The 26,652-nt window shown below is 42.8% G+C and overlaps 1 protein-coding gene across 2 annotated transcripts in view; it reads right to left on the bottom strand.

The window, feature by feature from the left end:
* Window positions 1-26,652, bottom strand: part of LRIG1 (leucine rich repeats and immunoglobulin like domains 1) — a 147,753-nt gene that overhangs the window by 39,179 nt on the left and 81,922 nt on the right. For both annotated transcript variants that reach the window (XM_048489634.1, XM_048489633.1), the window contains exons 4-7: window positions 6,734-6,871; window positions 4,364-4,507; window positions 3,000-3,143; window positions 2,212-2,355 (exon numbers count right to left, since the gene is read on the bottom strand). In XM_048489634.1, the coding sequence (XP_048345591.1) occupies window positions 2,212-2,355; window positions 3,000-3,143; window positions 4,364-4,507; window positions 6,734-6,871 (570 nt within the window). The remainder of the gene's footprint in view (window positions 1-2,211; window positions 2,356-2,999; window positions 3,144-4,363; window positions 4,508-6,733; window positions 6,872-26,652) is intronic.

Genomic DNA, 26,652 nt, shown 5'->3' on the forward strand with positions numbered 1-26,652 from the left:
CAGCCTGCTTTGTTCTGTGGTGGAGGAATATACGATCTAGTAACATCTTTATGTGAAATAGAGCATAGTACAACTCATTCCATTTCCTAGGGCCGTGGTGGCGAACCTTTGGCACTCCAGATGTTATGGACTACAATTCCCATCAGTCCCTGCCAGCATGGCCAATTGGCCATGCTGGCAGGGGCTGATGGGAATTGTAGTCCATAACATCTGGAGTGCCAAAGGTTCGCCATCACTGTTAGGGCATGTTCACCTTCTTCTGAAACAGGTAGGATGACCCAAATAACCCATTTTCCTTCTGGAATTCAAAGAACATTTTTTTCCCCATGTTTAATTTGTGAAGATTCCTGTTAAGGTACAGGTCCACAATACCCCAGCAGCAAGCCGGTGCCTGAAATCTCAGTTGTTCTCACAAGAGAAACTAAAAATAATTTTTGAGCTTCACACATCCACAGGTTAACATCCTATCAACTCACACTACAAATGGCAAAACAAACGAAGCAACAACATTGCACAACACTAGGAATAACTGTCCATTGTGGGAGAGGCATTACAGATGCTATGCTTTTGTACGATAAAGATGGTGAGAAGGAACTACTAGTACCCACCTACTGATATGTCTGTTCCCAGACAGAGGGAAATAAGCATCGATACCTCGACTGAACTAAATATTTATGTTTCTATGGTTTCTCATTTGAAGGTTTTTGCTATATTCATCATCACCTGGAACACCAGGCATACTGGCAAATATTAAAACAAAAGGGCAAAGATTCAAGGTAGACCAAAAAGACACTGAGTTATCCTTTCTGAAAACAGCCTTCACTTTTGTTTGTGAAAACTTTCCAAAAATATTTCAGAAGTCTTTTTATATACCATCTGATGGCAATCCGTGTGCACAAAGGACACATGTGAACAAACTGAGTTGATAATTACGCCTTGAGCAATAAGAAGTCAATCAATTAAAGAAGTGCCCTTAGGCAATTTTTGAAATTGTTAATCACTCTTAACAAGCGTACTTGTGAAGATGCTGCTTATCTACAACCAACTGTTCTTCAAATACCTTTTCATATCTCCTTGACAGTACAGAAATTGCAACTAGTTCGCAGAACTAGTGGTTAGATTCTCCATGACAGCAGCCACAGGTACATACTTGAGTCACTATTAGTCTAGGCATAGCAGATTTTAGGAAGGTTCATGAAATGTATCTCTCAGTCTGGTTAACTTAATTTTATTTTTTTGCTGTCAAGTGACGTTTGACTTGTAGTGACCTCTGGTGGGGCTTCCAAGGCAAGAGACATTGGGGCTTTCCCCACTGACAGAGTTGAACTGGTTTCTACCTAGGTTCACCTCAGTGAATCCCCACTGCCACCGAGCTCAACATTGTTTTGTCTCAGCCCCCCCCCCCCCCCCCCGGGAACTGTGACATCCTTGTCGCAGTTATGAACTACACTTTTCTGCCGGAACAAGGTCGATACCGCTTCGAAGTGGGGAAGCATCGAAACGACACCTCATCCGTTCAACCAATCACGAGCTGCTTTTGTGGCATGTGCAGAACGGGAGAGTCGTGGCGGGCAAAAAGCGCATGTAACTGTAAACTGTAAGAACTGTAAAAAACAAAAAGAACGCTCCCATTTCCCGCCGTAACACAAGCGCCAATCACAATTGAGGAGCGAAACAGGCACAAAGATGATCCCACCCACTTAGCTCGGTTCCAGGGGGCCAACTCGGTTGCTGTGTGGACAGCCTGGAATCGCCCTCCACTGAAGGGAACCGAGTCGACCTTAGCTCCCTTCTGTAATGGGGAAAGCCTCATTGTGAGGTAGTTAGTCATTGCCTGCCTCTATGCCCCCCCTCCCCCCCGGATGTTCCTTGGAAGATTCCCCCCCAAATACTTGCCAAGGTCGAGACTGAGATTTTGTGACTGGCCGAAGGAAACCCAGTAGGCTCACTCATGGCACGACAGGGGATTTGAACCTGGGATTCCCAGGTCCTAGTCTGACATCTTAACCACTGCACCATACTAGCTCTTGAATAACTTCATACATGCAAACTTGAGTAGCTGACAGACCAAGTCAGTTCTTAGCCCAGAACTTACAGGCATTGTAGAAGATCGGAAGGGCATGTCTGTCATTTCATTTTATAGTATCGGGTGTACTATATTATACTGCCCATTAATATCCACTTTTTATCTTTCTAAATTAGGTAACTCACAGCTCATGTAGCTTTTCGCAGAAATTCCAGACATCAGGTCTGATACGGGATATCAAGTTGTTATTCAGATGAAATTGCTGAAGAGAAGACAGACCGTATAGGGAGCCACGGTTAACTTCAGTCAGGAGGTTATGTTCCAGATGCCTAAAACAATAACAAGTTTGAGAATTTTGAGCATATACGACAAACTGACTGATTTAAAACATGCAAATCTGGTGCCATAAGGTGTGATGGTATCTGCTAGCACAGATGGCTGTATAAAGGGTAGGTCTATCTATGGATATGAACCATGAAAGCTAAACAGAACCTCTGTGTACACTGTGTAGAGGACAGCTATTGCTTTCATGGCCAGAATTGGCTGACTGATAACTGACAAAATGTGGTACTAGATGGACTTGGCCTAATCCTTCAACCCACTTTTCATGCTTTTATTTGAACAACCTGATGAGAAAGGATCCATATATTATAGTGACCTTTCAGAGCTTCAACATCTAATACTGTTATGCTACAGATACCATTTAAAAGGCAAAATAAAAAAGAAAGGTGCTTCAACTTGCTTAAAAAAACCCTTCCAATATGATCACTTCATCTCAATTTATGTTCGCTTCCCCAACTTCTAAACTAGAAATCTGAGGCACAGATCTTCCAATGCAGTACTCTTTTACTTGCAAGTGGCATGGGAAGAGTGCCCCTTAGAACTCTGCAGGACATGAATCAAGAAAGGAAACTGACAGAGGTTTGCTTACATCCTATCAGAAGAAACAAACAATTAGCCATCTTTAACTTACAGGACTTGCATTTTGGCCAGACCCCAGAAGGCTCCATCAGTCAGTTTGCTTATGCTGTTGCGCTGCAGCTTCAGTACTTCTAAGCTGTCCAGTCCTTGAAACGTCAGGCCTTCAATCAAGCGAATGCGATTACGGTTTAATTCCCTAGAATTACCAACAGGACAGAAAGGTGTTAAAACAGGCCTGTCTTTTCCAGTGCACTGGCACAATCCCACAATCCAACAGCCAGGCCTTGAACTTTTCTGACAAAGACCAGCAACAGATGCCCCACCACGTTATCTGGAGTGGCTAAAATAAATTCCACCGTGAGCAGACCTGACCGTAGGCAGGGAAACAGAATGGCAAACCTCAGACACATTTCTGGAGAACAATACACGCAAAACGCATGAAACTGTGGATTCAAATGTACCTAACCCTTAGTTTCTATTGCGTCTTATCACATCTGCTTAGAGTTTACATTCACTGCCTGAATAGATGGCATAAACTCGGGGGATGAAAAACAGATAAACAAACAGTTGCTTGAACATAATTTTACCGGTTATTTGATTTCTATTTCAAAGGACTTCCATAACCTCTACTGTGTCTGTTCATATGAATCTATTTCATTTTTTAAAAAACTGCAATATGATTGCAATCTGATACTAAATAATTCATGATCCAAACTTCATGAGTCTAGTCCCAAACTTCTAGACAGCAAATCTTTATTGCCAAGGGTCAATTATTGACACATAAAGAACATTCACCAATGCACATGTATGCTTATGAACAAATGCAGCTAAACTTTGGTGGAACCAACAACAGTGCATGTGCTAACTGATTGAAATCACCATTTTGACCATCTAAATGTCAATTTAACAGCCTTGTTGTCCACTCTATTACTGCTAAAAAATCACGTGTGGTCTTGATAACATAGTTTGAGAAAGGCCTATGACCTGCTTTGCTCTAGGGAGGGGAAAACAAGACGAGTAAAATAAATGTACCTCTTTACTAGAGAAACTATACTTTGCATGTTCAAAGTAATTAATACACTATCAGTTTATTACCAAGCAGAGTTATACTCTGTGAACTTAGAACGACGGACATCTGCTCACGATGGCACTGTGATAAACGTATTGAAGAATGCTCTCCACTCTCCATTTTGTGTGTATTGTTATGAGAATGATCTAACACTGTACAAAGCCACAAAAAAAGTTTACTCCTAATTTATTTTATTAGGTGGCACTCTAGGGCCATTAAAACACAGTTTATTCAACATTTTATAGGCACAGTGTGAAGAAGGATTGCATTTGGTGAGCATGTCCTCAGGGAACGCTTGTCTCCATAAAGTTTGGTTAGTCATAATTAAAATGCACATTTCTACTCACAGTTGCGTTAGCTTGGGCAGTCTGAATTCCTTAACAGGAAGCTGGGTGATCCTGTTTTTACTCAGGTGAAGCGTCAGCAGGGATCGTGACAGGCTATCAAAAGCCTTGGTCTCCAGGATGCTGATTCTGTTGCTCCCCAGATAACTGCAAGAATTCATCACAAGCTATCTAAATGGCTGTGACAGTTTTTTTGTCATTCTTTTTTGATCAAACTGGTTGATGACATTAGACACATGACATTAAAAGATCAAGTGTGTTTTTTCCCCGCTTAGACATTTTTTCTTTAGTACAGTTTTACCATGTTTCCCCGAAAATAAGACCTACCTAGAAAATAAACCCTATCATGATTTTTCAGGATCTTTGGAGGAGGCTTAAAATATAAGCCCTATTCCAAAAATAAGCCCTACCAGTAGTTACAGATCAGGATGGTGCGATCCAGCAGGGTGATCCCTGCCAATGAGGATGCAGCTTGCATCACACGTGACGAGGAAGCAACCGGGCTGCTGAGAGCCCACCTTAATGAATTGTGAAGGTACCGTATTTCCCCTAAAATAAGCCCTACCCCGAAAATAAGCCCTAATGCAACTTTTGGTGCAAAAATTAATATAAGCTCCTGTCTTATTTTCGGGAAAACATGGTAGCAGCTGATGACAGGAGATCCCCCGAGGTATCTCAGCACCTCTACTTTCTTAGAGGACTCAATTGCCAATAGATATAATTCCATATTTGATATGTAGAGAACAAAAACCAAATCCACACCAGAAGCAGAACAGAGTTCTGTGACTTAACAGGTAGAATAGTTTAAGACATGCTCAAATGTGTCCTCCCAAGGCAGAAAGCCATATATGTAAAATGGAAATGGCAACCCGCCCATTTCAAAGGGATGCTGTGAGAAAGGCTTCACAGCATCTTCTGTAATGATTTTGCTCTGAAATTCTGCCTCGGACCCATTTTGCTACGTTAGCTTGCCACCTTGAAAACCAGTCATTATTTGATACAGTACCATCATGACAACATGCTGCCTCTTCTTAATTGTTTGGTATTTTAAAATAGATGATTAAATAATTATTGAATGTAACAATATTTGCATTTGTAACAGTGCTATACCACTGCCATCCCTCAGTGGTATAGCACACTATCTGTAGGTCCCATATTCAGTGCCAGACATCTCCTGCTTGGGGATCTTAGGATTAGTCTATACACGCAACAAAATGAAGTGGTTAAGGGTCAACTCTACCCCCTGAACATGGGGCAGGGAGTGGGGTGCCGCTTTTGAATACTTTCTGCAAATGAAAAACTAACATTTTATTTTTAGGAAACAAAAAAGAACAAAAAGTTCCACTCCAGCTTGCCTGCTCCTCGTTGTACTGGCTGGGGGAGATGTTTTCTACAAAGGAGCATTTAAAATAGCAATCCCTGAATTGTTGGCTGAAGAACACTCTACCACATCAGAGGTCTCACTATCGCCTCATCCTGCCACCTGTGCAGACCAGGAAGTAGGCCCTAGAGAACACACAGACAGTCAAAATAAAGAGTCCCAAGCTAGATGGATGGACCAATGGTCTGCCTTGGTGTGAGGAAGGTTCCAACATTTTTAAAAAGAGTGAAAGAAAGAATCTACAAATATATACCCTCAATATTGACCCTTTCTTTACATTAGCTGTTTCTGGGAAGGACACAAAAGAGCTGCAATGTTTCCTCATACCACAGGCTGGGCCTACTAGTTATGGCAATCAAGGATGAGAGAAACAAACAGTTCAGGAGCACAAGGCTTCTGTCCTAGAATTGCTGCTCCTATTCCTCTAAACAGCAGTGGCATAGGAGGTTAAGAGCAGGTGCATTCTGATCTGGAGGAACTGGGTTTGATTCCCCGCTCTGCCGCCTCAGCTGTGGAGGCTTATCTGGGGAATTCACACATGCCAGCTGGGTGACCTTGGGCTAGTCACAGTTCTTTGGAGCTCTCTCAGTCCCACCCACCTCACAGGGTGTTTGTTGTGAGGGGGGAAGGGCAAGGAGATTGTCAGCCCCTTTGAGTCTCCTGCAGGAGAGAAAGGGGGGATATAAATCCAAACTCTTCTTCTTCTTCTTCTACACCATAATCCCAAACACTTTACACATCAGTTATCTACTGAAAATAGTCCGGGGCGGGGGGGATAGCAGCAAGGTGTTTTTTCAATCTCTGTCATAAATAATATGATTGCTCAAAGCATGGAGGATTTGCTGAAATATGCAGACAAAACAGCAAAACCTAGCTCATCTGTAAATTCTTAATAACTCATTAATTTTTTTATTGAAGAGAATTTGAAAATCTTTTTTACTGTATAAACTGAGAATGCTCCATAACATAACAAAAACTAACAAAATACTTACAGATCCTTTATACAAAGGCCTACTGGGAAACAGCCACTTCGGATTTCTGTGATGTTATTTGAGCTGAGGTCCAATGTTTCCATGGCAACATAGGGCTCCAGTTGCCTCGCCTTGATGCTACGGATCCTATTGCGATTCCTACAATGCAGAATGCAGAAGAATTGGAATTAATCCACTTTTAACTTTTTCTTCGATTAAAATAATAAATTATATGAAAACAACAGCCTTTGTCGAACTTTAACTATGATGACCCACCTACTTTGGGTCAGCTCTGCAAAGTCTTCCTACAAGATGTCCTTGGTCAGTGGGAGAACAACCGGATACTTACCACGAATGGTTCTTCTTCTCTGAACTAGGAGGACACCTTGCCCTTCTCAAAAAAGTTATCGTACTATTCTAAGACAACCTTTCCTACTTATCTTCTGCTTGCTCTGTTTACTCTCCTATGATTGTTATTGTTGATCGTGATGAGTTAGGTTAGTTGTTATTGTTCGTGATTAGTATAAGACAGCTTTAGGAAGTTTCTGAACTGAGAGAAGATGGGTGGACACTTGCCTCGCCAACTGGATGATGAGAAACATCCACTATGTCTTCCACAGTGAGAGGAGTTTACATTTCTAACATGTCAGTTCCCATGAATCTACTTTGATAACACCCTCCCCCCACCACGTAAGACTGTTGACCATTTTACTCTAATATCAACATACCAGACTAAACAACAGACAAAAAGAAGGTAGTTTCAAAAGGTAGCTGTGCTGGTCTGCAGTAGAACAGCTAGACTAAAGTTTAGTAGCACCTTAGAGACCAGCACGATTTCCAGTGTACAAGCTTTCGAGAGTCAAAGCTTCTCTGTGTCAAGACAAGATGAAGTATCTAAAAAGCATGTATCAGATTTGTGATTGCTTAGATTTTGCCGAAAGGACTGTGCCAAATTTGCCAATTCATATTCCCTTCAGGAAATACACCACAAAACAGATCCAATGACTTCCACCACTTTTTATTCCTCGTTACTCTCTTGATGAGACACCTCCAGCCCAAGGCAATTTCCTAATGAGGCGATATCATAGTAATGTAAGAAACAACTCAGTCAGTATCTGTGACTAGATACACTTACGAGCAAAGCCCTCTCAAACTTCAGAGGCACCCACTGATGAAGCACCAGGCACTCCCCTCTCAAATATTTATCCCCACCCCACCTAAAGCCGTATCTTGCTTCAACACGCAGGCAATATTATCAAACATTCCCTCCTCCAATATAATAAATATTGACTTTTTTTAAACCTATAGTAAGGGGAGTCAGAGGTATGCAGAGGAAGGGGAAAATCAGTGAAAACAGCCCTCCCCTTTCTAATAGCAAAAATCTTCTATGGGATCCCACCCAAAACCAATGATTTCCCAACAGAACCCTCAGTAAGTCTAGGATAGGAGTGCAACTGGCCAGCTAATTCCCAAAACATTTAAGAACTGATCTTTTGAGGGCCGCAATGCAAATTGCCTGACCTTGCTCCTCAGAGTGCCCCCAATATGCTCACTTTCTGGGACTGGACCCACCTCTCCCATGTTAAAGAAAAGATCCTTCTGTCAATTAAATACTAGCAAAAGGCATATTACTGGTCACCCTCCAAGTCATCACATGGTGCCAAAGCTGCTTTTTAAAATGCTCGACAAGTTCTCCATGCCATTGTCTAAAGCAGGGGTCCGCAACCTGCGGCTCTCCAGATATTCATGGACTACAAATCCATGCTGGCAGGGGCTGATGGGAATTGTAGTCCATGAACACCTGGAGAGCCGCAGGTTGCAGACCCCTGGTCTAAATCAGTTAAAGAAAAGAAAATTACAGAAGATGAAAGGACAAGGGGGCGTTATCATTTGGGGGGGAAGCTCTGCACTAGGAGTAGGCAATATATAATACTTCTCCACATAAAGAGATGGCTTATACTACAACACTAGATATGCAAGGGGCATATCCTTTGACCCTTTGAGACATGCAGGTCAATCCCACTGAGTTCAACAGGACTTAATTTTCAGATCCATGTACCAAGAACATCAGCCTCACCATTAGTTAGGTCTGCAGGAAGAATGCAGCTTATTTGCAGAGACAAAAGAGACCTTCACGTACCAACTGCTAAAGCAACGCATTATTGCTTGCAGTTTGAGCTGCTTTTAAAATTTAAGCAGAAGATCACAAATGGGTGTTTGCGCATGAGAGGCAAGGGTGAGCAATGATACAGTACGACAGGTGGCACAACTTCAAACTACCGTGGCTTTTCTAGGAATACAGGAGCATGCTTTTCAAGATAAAGTTACACCTTAATCCCAGCGGGTAGGCCAGTGCTAAATGTCTTGGTGAATATTTATTGATAAGCCTTTTCAACGGCCTTTTCCACAAGTAGGAATGGAGGAGGGAGGCTCTCTTTCTGACACTAAAGAGGTGGCGTTTTCTTTCCACGGGAGAGGTTATTTTTGGTCTGCCATGGAGAGAATGGGGAGGCAGGGAGAAATTTCACGGTTGGCCTTCATCTAGTATCGGTTTACAGTTCTGGACAGTCTTTGTTAATTTAGAAGCGGGGAAACAGACTTAATACAGCAAAACTCTATTAAGACACCACCTGCTATAAGCATCAAAAAAACAAAACGAGGCTTCAAACACAAGGGGAGCTCTGCCCATCCCCTTTTGTTCTATTAATATTCGGCTATGTTCATGTGTGGGGAGGGAAACAATTAAACAGCCTAAACATGTCTTCTCCCAAAGGACACACAAGGTCTGATTCGCAGAGGGATGCCCAGGGCCATGCTTGGACATTGAATTTTTTTTTTAATAGAAGGAGGTATGAGATGATTCCGACAAGGTGACTGGGAATGGCCTTCTGGCTTTCCATCCCCAGCAGCAGCCACACCCTCATTTGCCACAGCCGGTGTTGCCACAACTTTTCTTAAAAGCACAACATGCTGAACTGTATCAAATATTTACAGGTGGCCATGAATGGAACACACGAAAGCTAAGGCTTTTGAACATAGGTGTCAAACTCGCGCCCCTCCAGATGTTATGGACTACATTTCCCATCATCCCCTGCCAGCATCATGCTGGCAGGGGATGATGGGAACTGTAGTCCATAACATCTGCAGGGCCACGAGTTTGACACCTGTGCTTTAGAAGGCTAATTTCCCATCTCCTGGTGTGGTATAGAGATTAAGAGCAATTTGACTTTAATCTGGAGAACCAGGTTTGATACCCTACTTCTCCACATGAGCGGGGAACTCTTATCCGGTGAACTGCTCCAACACATGAAGCCTGCTGAGTGACCTTGGCTAGTCACAGTTCTTCAGAACTGTGTTGTGGGGAGAGGAAGGGATTTGTAAGTCCCCTTGAAACTCGTTACAGGAGAGAAAGATGGAATATAAATGCAACCTTTTCTTCCTCCTCAAAGCAGAAGGACAAGAAGCACTTCGGACTACCCCAGGAGGCATCACAAATAAGTTTGCAAGGAACACCCATTCAGAAATGGCTGCTCCCATTGTAAGTCGATTCTTGACTCAGAACCTCCCAACAACCTGAAGTTGCCTTCCTGTGGACAGCCATTTTGTGGTGGCACCTGTTCATCCTTTCTCAAAACTCCAAGGCTGCTGACAGGCTTGGAAAGGCTGAAGGCTCCTGACATGAAGACCACATGTAGTGAACTGCATTCTTGGCTGATATTATGTTCCTGACATCAAATTCAGCGATGATTTGTCAAGTCTTGCCCCTCCCCATTTGTTCACTCTGCTTGAGGGCTATTGCTGTTGCCTAGAGCTACGAAACAAAGCATCCAGTGGTGGGATCCAAAAATTTTAGAAACAGGTTCTCTCGCCAGCCCCCACTCAGCAAAAGGGGCGGAGGCACCCCACCACGACCCCAAAAAATTTTTTTGCACCAGGTCATTTCTAAATCATCATCACATTATAGAAAATGCCTCAACTCACAAATCTGAACACAGCAATGGTGAAACACACAGGTTCTTTGATAGAGACTGGTGAGATAAAAGGTACGAAAGGCTGAGAATCAATGAATTGCAGTGCCTGAAAGGGATTAACCCAGTTCAAGGAGTTACATATTAGTCGCAATTGCTATATGGAACCTTCACGTTCAAAGGCAGTATGCCTCTCGGGGAGGGGAGGGCGTGGAGATGGGAAAGCGGACCCAATTAGTAACCCCCTCTCGGCACATACAAATAATTAGTAACCCACTCTCGGGAACTGGTGAGAACCTGCTGGATCCCACCTCTGAAAGCATCCCAACGCTAGGTGCCTGAGAGGGAGGCAACGTGAATCCCTCCAGTCTCAGACACCCAATAGTCAGGCAATTTCCCAGTCAGGTGAAAAGGAAGCAATCACAAAAGAAGTGACCAAGAAGGAGATTCAACAAGCAGGGAAGAGGAGGAACCAGACATGGCACCACTAGACTCACTGGTGTGCTACAAAGAGACATTAATGAAAGAGCAGCTGCTTTTTTGGTGTGTTTTTAGCCACTTCCGCCCAATACACTGTGTAATCCTGGCATCAGAAACAAGCTGAATGTTTCATGGCAGGAAGGTGAATGGGGCTGAATACACAACTGACATTTCAGCTTCTAAAGCAATCTGGCTAACTCCGGATATTTTATAAGTGCTGAATAACTTGATACAGGTCAGCATAGAGTAAAGGGGATTTTCAGGATTTATGTTGGTAGGGGCTATCCTGTGTTGTATATTACATATTTTATTCTGTGGCAGGACTTCTGCTGGGCCTACAAAGCAGGCAACTCTCAAGTTAGAGCTTCATCAAGCAATGCACACGATAAGAGACAGAAAGACATTCAGGTTCGATTGTACATAATGTGCACCTTTGTGCATGCATGATTCCAAAAGTTTGTGTATGCATGTGCACGCATGTATATAATTGCCTTTAATTTTTGCTGCTAGGAGACACACGTTAACCATGTCACATTTGCACCCTTTAAAATAATATCAAACAAGGTAGCAGGTCAAAGACAAATGCAGAGTCAGACTTTATCTCATGCCACAACTTTGCTTTAAAATAAGAGGCCACAATAACGGTTGATCAGATTAACCTACGGATACAATCACCAAAAGCTGTGATCGTGGGAATGTACCTGTTCCACCCCGTATTTATTAGCCCAGAAAAGTCTTTCAGATGACGCTTCTTGGGCTTAAATTGAAATCTTCTGCTGCCACCGGTGTGGCATTGTGCTGAAAGAAAACTGCTGTTCTATATATACGGATGTTATTCAGGCAGGAAGTGAACATCCATAAAAAGTAACACCCCCCCCCCTTTTCTCAGAGGCTGTTGAATCACTCGCCCCAAAAGGAATCCTTGGCGGATTGTCAGGCCTGTTCCAAAGACTGTTTGTTCAGGTGGAGCTTCAGAGCAGTCCAGGGTGGGATATGTACTTCTGACATGCTTGGGTCAACCACTGGGAAACTCAACGTGAGCTGCAAACACCAGCTCCTTAATTGGTTGCAGCTCTGGCCCTAGAGAAAGAGGGGCTATATGCCGGCTTTGTAACAAAAAGCAGAGAAGAGTGCCAGCTCTTACCCCAATCTCCATTCCTGGGGAAACCATTTTTCCCCCCAAGAGCAAAGGCAAGAAACAACACTGGCCGCCAGAAACGCAAGTCACCAGCTGCATAAGGGGTGCAGCTTAAACCAGCCAAGTGAACCAGAGCTTGCCCTGGCAACTGAGTGCTGGAAATAAAAGTCAGAATTGTTGGAATCAAAAGCCAGGAAGAAGGAGCGTACAGATGTAGTGCGCCACCCGTCAAGCTGCCTTGTGCTGTCACACCATTGGTGCACTCCTGTCAGCTCTGGCTGGCAACGGTTCTTCAGGGTCATCACCTGCTTCCAGAATGTTTTAACTTAGGAGGCCAGTTGAGCTTCTGCGTTTGACGAAGGTGATCTACGGCCAGAATGCACAGTTCTTCTGTAGGTCTGGAACTGCAGAAAGAGCCCAGGGGAGAATAGGCAGGAGGGGACCCAATCCGGACAGAGGCAGGAGGCTGTGCAAGTGAGGTTCAAGGAGGCCCAATGGCTCAATGTTCAAGACTACTTGACATGAAGTTTGGTGCTACATTGTAAAATACAACCGCTGAAAAAAGGGATGGGTCTTAGATACCTTTAAGAACTTCCAAGGAAAACATTCTCTGGTGTCATTTCTTCCAATAGAGTGACATGTTTGAGGGAGAATGTTCCCAAATGTGCCACTTCTCAGAGGTCATCAGAAAGAAAGACGACTTTGGTTTTTTGAAGATAAGCTCAGCCAAGGTAGTTCCTGCAGTCTCTTTTTAATGTACAATACAACTCTGCCCATGCAAATATTAATGGACAATTCACTTTAATTACTGTTGGAAGACAAAAGGCCCACCATTTGTTATGCTGCAGCAAGTCTGTTTTATAGCCTCAAAGAAAACAAGTGCTTTGTTGGTCGTGTTAATAGCTATGTATTTGATAATGTATAAAGTTAGGTAACATAATTATTAGTTTTTGTTTATGTTGAATGTTGGGCCACTGTGAGTAGCAGAGTACTGGACTAGATCAGGGGTCTGCAACCTGCGGCTCTCCAGATGTTCATGGACTACGATCCCCACCAGCCCCTGCCAGCATGCCAATTGGCCATGCTGGCAGGGGCTGATGGGATTTGTAGTCCATGAACATCTGGAGTGCCAAAGGTTCGCCACTACTGCTGTAGGACATGCTGTCTGTTTTCCTTCCATCCTTCAGTCACAGCCTAACTGTTGCCCGTTCTCCTTTGCAAGTCAGATATAATCAATTTCCTTATTTTCAATCTTTGTTTGTAATGAGCAGCCACAGGTATGTGTTGGAATTCTATGTTCAGTTAAGAGGAGCTCAAGGTGAGGTTCAAAAGGCTTAGCTAATAGTTCATTTGGATTGAGATCCTAAAACATGATCTGGAATCCCATACAATTCATACTTTTCAAATACCCAGAGATTTCAACTTTTTCAATCTTAAAACCTCTTTACTTGTCATCTGCTTTTGATCTTGTAATTGTTTTTTGTTTATTAATTTAAAAACCTGGTAATGCACCAAATTCATTCAGTTTCAACATTAAAAGTTCAGTTCCCTTTAAGGAGTTTTACAAAACAAACACCAAATCATCTACAAAGACTTTTAATTTATGGGTCTCAATTTTTATACCTCCAATTGTCTCATCATGTCTTATTCGTCTATTCAATATTTCAAGAACTAGAATAAATAAAAGGTGAGAGAGTGGGCAAACTTGTCTTGTTTCTTTCTGTATCTCACATGGTTTCATCAAATCTCAATTAATAAATTTTATCATCTTGGTGAGTCATGACTCATGTCTACTACCCTTCTACCCCTATGAAAGTCATGCCTAATAAACCTGTTAGCATTTAACATGCTGCATGACTCCTTTTTGTTTTCACAGCAGCAACAGCCGACTCCCAAAAACTATTCCTCTTGAATCCGTAGCTCCTCCTAAGCACAAGCACACAACTCTGCTTATTGGCATGGCCTTCCTTCACACGAGAGCTTCTCTAGTCACCAGCATTTCATGGAACAGGTCAATCAAAAGGTAAGCTCTTGCCTGACTGCAATTTTAACAGCAACTGTGGCTGCTCACTCCTGTGCCCCCTGGCCTGATGCTAAAAGCACACTGAAGTTGCAGAATCTAATACTGGATCTCAATGACAGCATCAACTCTGAGGCAGGAGCAGCCATCAACGTTCTTAAGAACATAAGTCCATCTAGTCCAGCTCTCTGCTACTTGCAGTGGCCCACCAGGTTCTTCCTCTGACAGGTCAATCTCTGGCCAGAGGACAAATCAACGTAGATGGGGGGCCAATGGGCAAGCTGTCTACTTCAAATGTGACATCCTATGGGCGTTCCCCACCCTTATCCCATTGGCCATCCTAAAAACCAGGACTTGCCTATGCCTGTCATCGCACAGATGAAGTAACAAGCAAGAGCACTGTTCCTGTTCAGCTGTAATGGTGCATCTCCAAACCTGTTGCTCTGATTTGCGGAGAACTTCCAGTATGGAAAATCCCAAGAAGCGGCCCTCCACAACGTTCACATTTGTTTCTATTTAAATGTTGACAAGCACATGGCTTCAAGCTACAACAATAATTAAGGTTGACTCTATCAGCTCATTCCGTCCTAAGCTCGTTTGTAGCAATATGTGACCAGACGAGAGGGGCAGACTTTTTAATTTGTGGTTAAGACTAATGGGTAGTCTGAATGTACTTCTCTATGGTTGAAGGAAATGAGCTCTGGCTAATTACAGCTCATGCTGAAATGCATTTTGCTAGTCATTAGGGTGTTATCTGAAAATATGATCAAAGCATCCCTCTTTACTTTACTTTCTCCACTCCTGTATGTCCAGCTATATGTTGCTTTTCTATACTATCTTCTCACCTTTGCTGGTTCCACACACACACTTTTTGTCATGCATTTCTATGCATGCCTAACCACATGATTTTCTCAAGATGGACATTTGTGCACAGAAACATTACGAAAAGCTTATGCTAAGGAATATGACTGCCATTTTGTTTTGTTAATGGCATGCTTTTCTTTCCTACTTTCTCAGATTGGGAGGCAAACTTTAAATGTTAAATATATATATAGTGAGCCAGAGACAGTATCCTGTTAAAAGAAAGGGAAAGAACCTGTCTGGCTCTAGTGCGAAATATACAAATCTATTTTAATCTATTTTAATGAAAATAATTCAAACATCTACATACCAGAACAACAACTCTTAATCAACAACTTTAAATCCCAGAATATCGTACCCATATGGCAACAGTCAAACAAAAGTTTGTGCTAACTTTTCATTTCCTGAAAATGAGCAGGCCTAAAAAATTTTTTGATAGAATTTAGCATTCTAGATGAGGCTTTGTTAGTGAAATTATCTTCAAAAAGAGTTCCTTACAGACCAAGGAGAGCTTGGCAACACAATATAATCTACTTTACCAACATTTAAAATTTAAAGGGGATTGGACAAATGTATAGAGAACAGATATAGATTGGAACACTGATTAAAAATATTGGTAAATTTCGGGCTCATGTTTTTATAACCCTGAAATTTTCACTAAAGCCGAATAAAACTGATATCCGTCGGCTTTATTTAACTGTTACTGCAAATATTCCGGTTCAAAAACCTGAAACCAAAATGTTTCAGTCCCCCCCCCCCACACACACACACACACACTATTTTCCAAGCCCTCGGGGGATTGAGAAATGGGAGGGGGAGATAAGTGCCCAGCTGGTGCTTCTCAAGTCCTGCAGGGTTTGAGAAGTGATGGAGAAGTGCTGGAGAGGGATAGATCCTGCATGCAGGGATGATCTACATCAGCCACACATGCAAGATCTTGCTGGCTCATCTCTTGCTGGTGCTTCTGAAGCCCAGAAGGGCTTGAAAAGTGCCAGAGGAGGACAGATCTTGAATGAAGGGCTGAGCTACATCAGCTCATATATATATTATATGTAGAGCTGGCTCTCCCCCAGGGCTTGAAAGGCACCCATGGGGTACAGATCCTGCATGCAAGGCTGATCTACATGCAGGATCTGGCAGGATCTTCCTCTGCTGGTGCTTCTCAAGTGTTAAGTAGTTTTTTGGTGCTTCTCAGGTAATATTCAAGCTCCCCCCTCCAAAAAAGCCAAATATGCTGGGTTTTTAATCAGTAAAAGAAAACCCCGAAAAAGCTGTTTGGGGGGGATTTTCTGTGATCTGGCTTTACCGAAACATCAAGTCTAGATGCATATATAGCTAGCTGTTACCCAAGACAGCTGAATGGAATCTCTCAGTTCACAGGCAGAATTTGTCAGACATTGGGAATCAGCAAATGAGCCCTGTTGCCATGTCCTTCTTGTTGACTTGCCTGTGGCATTTTAGTGGCCAAGGTGAGAAACAGGATGTTGAACTAAATGGAGCTTTCTTCTTATCCAACATGGTTCTGCTCTTAATACTCCGAATGCTCCATAACTTTGATTCTGTTGGCCGCAACAGTAATCCTCGTGAAGGAAACCTTTATTACTCCTGATACTGAAAGTGGCCAGGACCCAAGTAAGCGTAGCTTTAAGTAGGCAAGAATTTCACCCCTGCTCATCCAGATGATACACTGTGATCTTCCACCTATTCCAAGGCAGTTTGTGGAATGGCAGACACTTGTGAGCTCCACGAGGCAAAAATGTCGATAGGTCACCCCAAGTGCAGCATTTTCTATCCAAAGGCTGTTTTCTAGTCAAATCATCCTCCGCATGTACCGGTCATAAACTACACTATAATTATTTGGCACCCATAAAGCATTAAGAGTTTGCAGTTATTTCCCCTCTTAACTTTGACAAGAGTAAACAAACACTCGTTTCTATTCCCAGCTAGCTCCGCAGAACTCAGTCCCACTAGGGGACTCCTGTGCATTTAATGTGTGTGCGCACATGCTTAGAGATTACCTCACTCTTGGGTTACATCACCTTAGCCTTTGCCACAAGCCAAACAGTTAAACAGGAAGCCTCAGGTGTCCGTCTCACAGGCCTGCAGCCCACATGTTTTTCCAGCGCCAACGTGGCAAGCCACCACACAGGAGTCTACAGCGATTCTGTTCATACTCCCACTGGCTTGCCAACATCATCTGACCAATATGAAAGCATACTCTGTTTAAACAGCTGCTCAAGGCTTTGAATTCTTTTTTTTTAAGAACCCTACTTTGCTCCTGCGCTGAACATCACTACAGGTCCAGAGCAGATGTAATGTAAAAGCCAGATTGAGGAAACAGGTCATAGATTCACAACCTCCTACATTCCCCTGCCCTATATTCCACCACCTTGCAAGTAGCAATATCCCTTTCTATTTTGGTTCTTGTGTATAACTTGCTAAGAGTACCCTGAACTTCTGGGTCAGAACTAAGGCACCACCATTCTATGTCATGCCTGCACTTACTTTCAGTCTATTACCTATTGTTCTTTAGAATGTGGGATAAACAAACCAAGGGTGTCAGCATCAATGAAAGGGGGAGTATTTTATGGATCATGGAATTTGGACAAGTTGTGAAAGAACTAGAGGAAAAGACATAAAAGCTAATCCTTTCCCTGCAGTTTCTAAACATCAAGCAAAATTGCTTCTAAATTGTTCAGCTGACACAATAATTTATGATGCCATTCAATATTTTACAAAGTTCAAATAACTGCTATTTGGTTTTGCCCTATTTTTATTTTTTATTTTATTTATATATTAGATTTTAAACCGCCCACTCCCGGAGGGCTCTGGGCGGTTTACAACAGGTCAAAAACAACATTGCACACAATAAAATAAATTAAGTTAAAAACAATTCACAGATTTCATAAAACCTAGCAGCCTAATACAGTACAATAAAGTACAACAACATTATAAAAAGTGTGGCGCCCGATCCCAAGGCGGGGGGGGGGGGGCGGGCAGCAGTGCGAATTCTACCAGTCTTTTCCCTCAGAGTGATTTTTTTTTACATATTGCTTTTGAAGGGTTCACTCTCCAAGACGGTTCAACAAGCAATGGTTGAAGGAACATAGATGTACGAATGCTTCTCAGAGCAGACACATAAGCAAACTGGCTGTCAGATGAACAAGACACAATTAGGGCAAGCGTTCTGATATACATACTTGCTACACATGCTCTCAGACAATGATAGAGCCATTAAAAAAACTGAATTGTGTTTTTATAGAACCAATTTCCTCCATGTGAGGGTTTTAGCCCTGTTTTCTCAGCTTCCTCCTGTTTTGCTGCTGACAGACTCTTGCTAACCAAAAGTTCAGCTTATATCCATCATGACCCTTGTTTGGACGCATAATCCTCATTCTTCCCTTTAACATTAACCTGTTTCCTGAATATAAGACATCCCCTGAAAACAAGACGTAGTAGAGGTTTTGCTGAAGTGTGAAATATAAGGCATCCCCCGAAAGTATGACGTAGCAAATTTTTTTGTTTGGAAGCATGCCTGATGAACAGAACACAGAAAAATCAGACATCCCCTGAAAATAAGACATAGCGCATCTTTGCGAGCAAAAATTAATATAAGACACTGTCTTATTTTCAGGAAAACACGGTAGTGCTTTTTCTCAAGGAGTGACTGAGGAAAAGGCAGTAATGCCATCTGCGAAAATCAAGAAGCGAATGAGTACCACAGAGCAATATGCAACGACATGTGGATTCTACCGAGCATTCAGTTTCATGGTGGTGAACCTGAAGAGGATACCATCTATCAAGTCCCTGCCAGCATGGCCAATTGGCCATGCTGGCAGGGGCTGATGGGAATTGTAGTCCATAGAAATCTGAAGTGCCATAGGTTCGCCACCACTGCACTAGGTAGTTTGAGTCAAACTCCCCCACTCCACAATCACAGTAAAGGGATGAGCTGTGCCTGCCCACATAAGAGCAGTCTGAAAGGACAGGCACAGATCAGGCACCTGCCCATTCCACCCAAGTGAAACCAGAGCTGCAGCTGCTGAATGCCGTTGTGAAGCTCTGCAGCCCTTTGCAAAAGGGGAGAGGAAAATTACTCTCTTCTCTTGCTTTTTAAAAATCATACTCACTGCTATGCCACTTGTGTAGCTTGCTGCTGCTGAGCCTGTTTCACTTATTCTATATATCCCTGCAGTCTCCACCCTTTCTGTTTATAAACACCCATTGTTTCAGACAGGTTTTCCCCTGCTTGGCCGATTCACTGCGCTTGAAAAGGAAGAAGAGTTTGGATTTATACCCCCCCCCTTTTCTTTCCTGTTAAGAGACCCAAAGGGGCTTACAAGTTCCTTTCCCTTCTTCCAGACACCTTGTGTGGTAGGTGGGGCTGCGAGAGCTCTGAGAGAACTGTGACTAGCCTAAGGTCACCCAGCAAGAATGCAGGAAGGGGGAAACAAATCTGGTTCACCAGATAAGAGTCAGCTGCTCTTGAGGAGGAGTGGGGAATCAAACTCAGTTCTCCAGATGAGAGTCCACCACTACACCACCCTGCCTCTCATACCATGCTGTCTCTCGAAAGAGGACTACCATCCTCTTGAGCTACCAAGAATTATACATGCATGTTCATCTTCCAGACTGCCTTTGTCTGAGCAACTCATAACCTCCAGGGATACAATCAAATATCTTAACCATTCAATCACTGTTCCTCTAAACATGCGGGATTTCATGAGGAGGAGCAGTGGCGTAGTGGCTAAGAGCAGGTGCACGCTGATCTGGAGGAGCCGGGTTTGATTCCCCGCTCTGCCGCTTGAGCTGTGGAGGCTTATCTGGGGAATTCACACGCCAGCTGGGTGACCTTGGTCTAGTCACAGCTTTCCGGAGCTCTCTCAGCCCCACTCACCTCACAGGATGTTTGTTGTGAAGGGGAAAGGGAAAGGAGATTGTAAGCCCCTTTGAATCTCCTGCAGGAGAGAAAGGGGGGATATAAACCCAAACTAGTAGTACTACTACTACTACTACTACTACTACTACTACTACTACTACTACTACTACTACTACTACTACTCTTCTTCTCCTCCTCCTCCTCCTTCTTCTTCTTCTAAGGGCCACATAGTGACCAAAAGTTAAAAAAATAACTCACACTTCCCTTTTCACTCAGACTCCAACCACATGCCAAACACATTCAGATGCATGTAGCAAAAATATGTTTTTGGGGATAGTTGGGTCTCCTCTGGCTCCAACAAAGGGATATTTCTGTGTGAGTTTGTAACAAAAAAACATGACAACTTCTACGCACCCATTTTAGTCTGCCCTGACATACTTAAAATCAAAGCCAAACACAGTACATGTCATTGTGTTGGAATCTCAAGTCCGTTCCAAAGTAGGAACTCTGCAAACTCCAGGAACAATTATGTCTACTCAGTTTAACAGGATATGGGCTCTTCTTCTTTAGATTGCTGCAGACTTGAGATGCAGGCTCTTATTACATAATCAGGCTCACGTGCATATCCTAAATTTGGACAGGCAGCTGGGAGACGGGAAATGCTACACAGTGAAAATCCAGTGTGAATATTTTCGGAGTCTTTTCTTGTTTGGCAGGGCAGAGGACGGCTACCCAAAAAGACAGTGACACATTTGAAGCGACAAAGCAAACCAGCTGTGCTAAATACACAGTATCTAGAATTAAGAAACTTCTTATTGCCACAACATTTCCATGCCTGAAAATGAAGATCCGTGTGCCAACAAGTGAACACAGTTCACAGAGCGCCAGTGTGGTGGAGCAGCTCGACTGTTAAATTAGGACCCGGAAGAACTGGGTTCAAATTCCCAGTCAGTGATCTCAGTTCTGGGTCTCTCACTCATGATGGGAGAATATCTGTTAACCGCCTCAAAGGACTGTTCTGAGGGTGAAGAATAAAACAAGCTGTAAATGGTGTAAAACGAGCTTCAGTGCCCTGGCCCCAACCTGGTGGGACACTCTACCCTTAGCCATCTGGGCCCTGAGGGACCTAGAACAGTTCCGCAGGGCCTGCAAGATGGAGTTGTTCCGCCGGGCCTTTGGGGAGATCGGCCGTTGAAGGTGCCATCCCCTGCGCCCCATGTTCCACCTTGGGGGCTCGCCCACATTATGCCGACCGCCCAATGGGTCCATTGTTTATGTTGTCATCACCTGATTTTAGGTCGGAGAGTTGTTATTTATGTTTTAACTGATATTTTAAAATGTTTGTTTTACTGATCATAATTTAATGTGATTGTTTTATTGGTTGTACACCGCCCAGAGCCCTTTGGGGATGGGGCGGTATATTAAATCTGATTGACAAACAAACAAACAAACAAACAAACAAACAAACAAACAAACAAATGTGCTATGCACATATTAAGGTGTAGAGTGTAAGTAAGTAGAAAGGTGACATAAAGTTAGATATTGTATTGTCGAAGGCTTTCACGGCCGGAATCACTGGGGTGCTGTGTGGTTTCCGGGCTGTATGGCCGTGTTCTAGCAGCATTCTCTCCTGACGTTGCGCCTGCATCTGTGGCTGGCATCTTCAGAGGATCTGATAGTAGGAATGGAAAGCAAGTGGAGTATATATTCTGTGAGGGCCTCACCTTTTGACCTCACAGTATATATACTCCACTTGCTTTCCATTCCTACTATCAGATCCTCTGAAGATGCCAGCCACAGATGCAGGCGAAACGTCAGGAGAGAATGCTGCTAGAACACGGCCATACAGCCCGGAAACCACACAGCACCCCAAAGTTAGATATTGTTGGTGTTTTGTTATCACTAATACAAAAGATGCTCCATATTTATTTGAAGAAAGAAAATGTTTAAGGACTACACAGCAAAACATCAGTACAATAATGCAGAAAGTCACCTTTACAGGTTATACAGTGAGAATGATATAACATATTGAGAGCACAAACTTATTTAAATGCTGCCAAAGGCCCAAACAGGAAACTAATGACATCAAGAACTTCTTGCTGGATGACAAACTAATGGGAAAACTGCATATTATGTTGAGGACCCTATGTTCAAGTCACTTGACATCTATTTTGAGACAAGTATAGATAGTGCTTTTTGCCTCATACCAGTTCCTCAAATGAAACCCTGACAGAGAAAAAAGGCTGCATTGAAGCAGAGAGAAAGGATTAACCCCTCTTTTTCAACTCTACAGCTCCGGTCAATTTTCTTCAACCATCTCCCCAGTAGCTCTTTAAGCATCAACTAAATGAAGTTTAGCCTCAAGTGATGATACATGTGACAGAGGCTTGAGCTAACACACTACAACATAAAGGCGCACATATATGTTATGCATATTCTACTAGCAATTGCCTAATGTTCTCTGAGTGGGTAAACCCTATTCTTGGATTATACCAAGGCAGACTGGCAGGGAGACTCAACTCCAGAGTTTCCAGCAGACAGAAAGCTAGATGTCAACACTGATCTCTGAAACTCGACCAACCATTCATTTTCATCCCACCCTTCCCTTCAAAGAGCTCAAATCAAAACACAACCCTCCCTCATTTTATCCTCAAATCAATTCTGTAAGGTACGTCTGAGTGGGGATTTGACGAGGTCTGACACTCCAAGCAGGGCACCACACCAACACGGAAAGGGTTTACCAGTCTTGAGCTTGTTTGGAGGTTCTAGCAGGGGAGCGCAGCTATCGTATACCCGTGACCAAAGAACGGTACACTCCTTTTATTTGGGATGGTCGTCCTCTTCCACCGAGCGCGCAGCTTCGGGAGAGACGCACATGGAGCAGTGAGGGAGGTAGGGGACATTCGCCTAGCCAGCCAGATCAGCCGAATCAACCCTGGCGATCAATGGGGTGACAGATGTCGCAGCCAGATAGCCCTCACATCCAGTCAAGTGAGAAACACATTGCCCTCATTCTTAGGTGCAGACTCTGCTGCCGACTCTGGCAGAAACAAAACTGGGCCTTGGGTGGGAGCATTACAGCAAGGGAGTTAAGCCACTCCATCTCTCCAAAGTTAACACAGATCAGGGACATCTTTGTTGCTTCTGGCCTTATTTAAATGGAAGGGGAGGTAACAACGTGACCCTCATATTCCTTGCAGCTGTGTATCAATTAATCTTTTGTCTGGTCTCTTAATAACAGACAGCAATAATAGGAATATGAATGCATTTTGGAATATTTCCCGGGTGGAGGAAGGGTTTAAATAATTACCTCGGGGTTGGACGCTTTGTTGGTACTCCCCTGACTACTTCAGACTTTGAAGCTGCATGCTAAATGTGTGGCTGGCTGGTTAACTATAGCACAAACTCCACTCCGAGATTGGTGAAAGGGTTTACCAAGTGTTGTCAGAAAGCCTGCAAAATATTTTAAGGAGCCAACAGATCATTGGGGGGGGGGGGGGGGGATTGTCCAAAGTTTCACAGAGATTTGCAAAGGAAAAGTCTTCAGCTTCTTTGAGTCAAATGTTCCCACTTTTTTTTAAAAAAAATCAAATGGCCCTTGAATGACACAAATTATTTTATGTTTTAAAAACGGCAAACAAACATCCTTTCAGCAATTGCGAAAAATAGGCTCCAGGAAAAACATCTGAGGTGGTAAGAACTGAGAGAAACATTACCAATTACAGAATGCAGGCCTATAACACAATGTTACCACTGGGGATTTTTGCAAAGGCTTTGGAAGGCACGAACAAGAACGCTAATCCAGTCGAAATCTTTCTGAAATAGCCACATACAATTTGTTCTTTGGCTATCTCCATTCCAAAAAGGAAATGTGTTAATTTCCACAAGGCCACATACTTGGGGGAAAGATATAGCTCATTCACCATGACCACACAGAATACTTTCTGTGTACTCTTAAGCAGTCAGTTCTACTTTTCACAGTGCCCTTTTAACACAAGGCTGTAATACACAGACTGGCAGAAGTGTGGCTTATTTTTCTAAAACAAAATCTCTTTTCTGGCTCTGTGTTTCTTCTTTTTAATTTTTTTTTCATTTTTTGTAACCTCCTACACAGTTTAAATACTTTGGATATTCCCTATGAACTCAACAAACATTTTCTCCTCTAATTCTGCATTACATAGACCTGTCAAGGAAAACATCCTTTTCCCCCCACCTTTTTTTCCCCAGTAAGCACTGATAGCATTACACACTTATTTAACAAGGGTTGGAAAGCATCACGAAAAGCAATGATTCCATCCACAGGTATAGGAGGGATTTGAACTTCATGATAATAGACTATACCTTAAGGCCATTCTTCCGTTATGAAGTTTCATACTCTACAGAACACATTATATTATATTTACACACTCAAACTGAAAAATAAGGACAAAATGATTATCTATATCTCCTTGCTTCTCCTGGATTCATATCTCTGGAGGGCCAAGAAGTTGTTTTTTTTCCTCAGCATGTTCAAACTAGAACGGAAAAAAAATCACTGATGTTTTAATCACAAGGTTTAATCCGGTAAGGTACTCTATCACAAGGCTGGTGAAACACGAGTCTTCACAATAGTTAAATATTCCATCTACAGAGGTAACAGCGGTGTATTTGGTTCACTTCTCCTCCATTTTATTTTGTGACAGTTGTGTGGAGTAGACTTAAATGGCATTGCCTGGCCCAAGTATGGTGGCTGAGTAGAAATCTGATCCCAGAATCCCCTAGTGTTACTCCAAAACACCACCCCACTAATAGATGAATGAATACATCTTCAAAAAAATTAGAATGGCGGAACAACCAAAGCAACCAATCAGAATCAGTTAGAAGAGTAAAAAATTTTAGTTTTGTTTGTAGTCTTGCTAGAAGATTGTACCAAGGTTCTGTTGCTTAGCTTTCTTTTCCTGTTACTGGGTCACCAGCCAACACCAAGCATGGAGAGCCTGCATGGCTCCAACAAGAAAGTTGTCTCCAAGTACACCTCTACTTTTCTCTTAAAAAGTGAACTGGAGTCATTTACTTGTGAACATCATTGGATTTGGATACCAGGTCTTTTCTCTATCCTAGTTAACAGCTATCTCTACCCTACATCTTAGTTTCTGTTTCCAGATCACATTACTAAGCTAGGTACTCAAAGGTTGGGTGAAATAAAATCCAATTAAACAATGAAATATATTTATTATGAAGCACACATACCTACCTACCTACCTACCTACCTACCTACCTACCTACCTACCTACCTACCTACCTACCTACCTACCTACCTACCTACCTACCTACCTACCTACCTACCTACCTACCTACCTACCTACCTACCTACCTACCTACCTACCTACCTACCTACCTACCTATTAAAAACAAATTGTTATGGCAGCAAATTCAGGGCTGATAATCTGAAATCACATGTCAAATACCTTTTGGTCCCCAGGCCTACTTCAGTGGTCAAGTTAAAACATATTATGGGCACAAAAGATAAAAAGATAGACCAGCAAAATAGGTAAAGTACTGTCAAATCAGACCTAAAGAAATAGTATAAATTATACCAATCTACAAAAGAGCTCAATCACTAAGTACAATGCACACATACACATAAATTAAACAATTAGATTAGAATATTATGCCAGTCCAAATATATACTTTAAAATGTATTCCAAGTGGACTTTGTGCCGCTGAAATTGGTAACAATCCAAAGTACATTTAGACTGGTAAAAGTACACATCCGAGGAATACAGTCTTTATATTTCCTTGCTATTTTCTTCTGAAACAGGCTGAGATAACATTTAAAGTGTGCATATCAGTCCCAATCTTTGGGTACCTAACTTTGTTTCAAGGTTGATTCATTTTCCTTTCTGTTCTGTCTAATAACATTACTATGCTCCAAAATCATGGAAAACTAGATTTTAAACATAGACAGAGAGAAAGACCTGGGAATACTACAGTCAAGAGAGAGTGTCATTGCTATGTTGTGTACAGAAATGGCCTTGAATCCCAAGTTCCACTTCTGCTTGCAGTAAGTACTTCCACTTGTGGAAGAGGTAGACAGTGATTTTTGCCCATTCCCTGCTCCCACTGCAGTCACCACTTTGACCCCATGATGTTCCTGAGGATCTACTGACCTAAGAGGACATGCTATCTGGTGGGGCATAAATGGTGCAGGGGGAGTGAAAACGGTCCATTGGTTACTTACCAAGAAGGGTCCTTCTACTGGACGGCAGGGGGACATCTTGATGGGTGTTTTCCAACTGGATCTCAGGGAAGCAGGAACTAGAATCTTGTCACTTCCTGTAGACCGGTTGGCTTCATCTTGATCTCCAGTTGACGCCTGTCGAAGCAGTGAGCACTCCCTATTTCTTATTTAAACACAACTTGGGAGAAGCTCAGTATATAAGGAAGTAACAAGTAACATATTAATAGAAACTGAATAAGGCAAATAGAGTGCCAACCAGAGCTCTAAGGTGTCTAGGAATTTAAGGTATGGATAGTGCTGGACCCATATATGAGGACTGATGACAAACGCGGGAGGGCCAAGATGTCCCCCTGCCGTCCAGTAGAAGGACCCTT

The sequence above is a fragment of the Sphaerodactylus townsendi genome, linkage group LG03 (genome assembly GCF_021028975.2).
Source record: "Sphaerodactylus townsendi isolate TG3544 linkage group LG03, MPM_Stown_v2.3, whole genome shotgun sequence".
In the NCBI taxonomy this organism is placed as follows: Eukaryota; Metazoa; Chordata; class Lepidosauria; order Squamata; family Sphaerodactylidae; genus Sphaerodactylus; species Sphaerodactylus townsendi.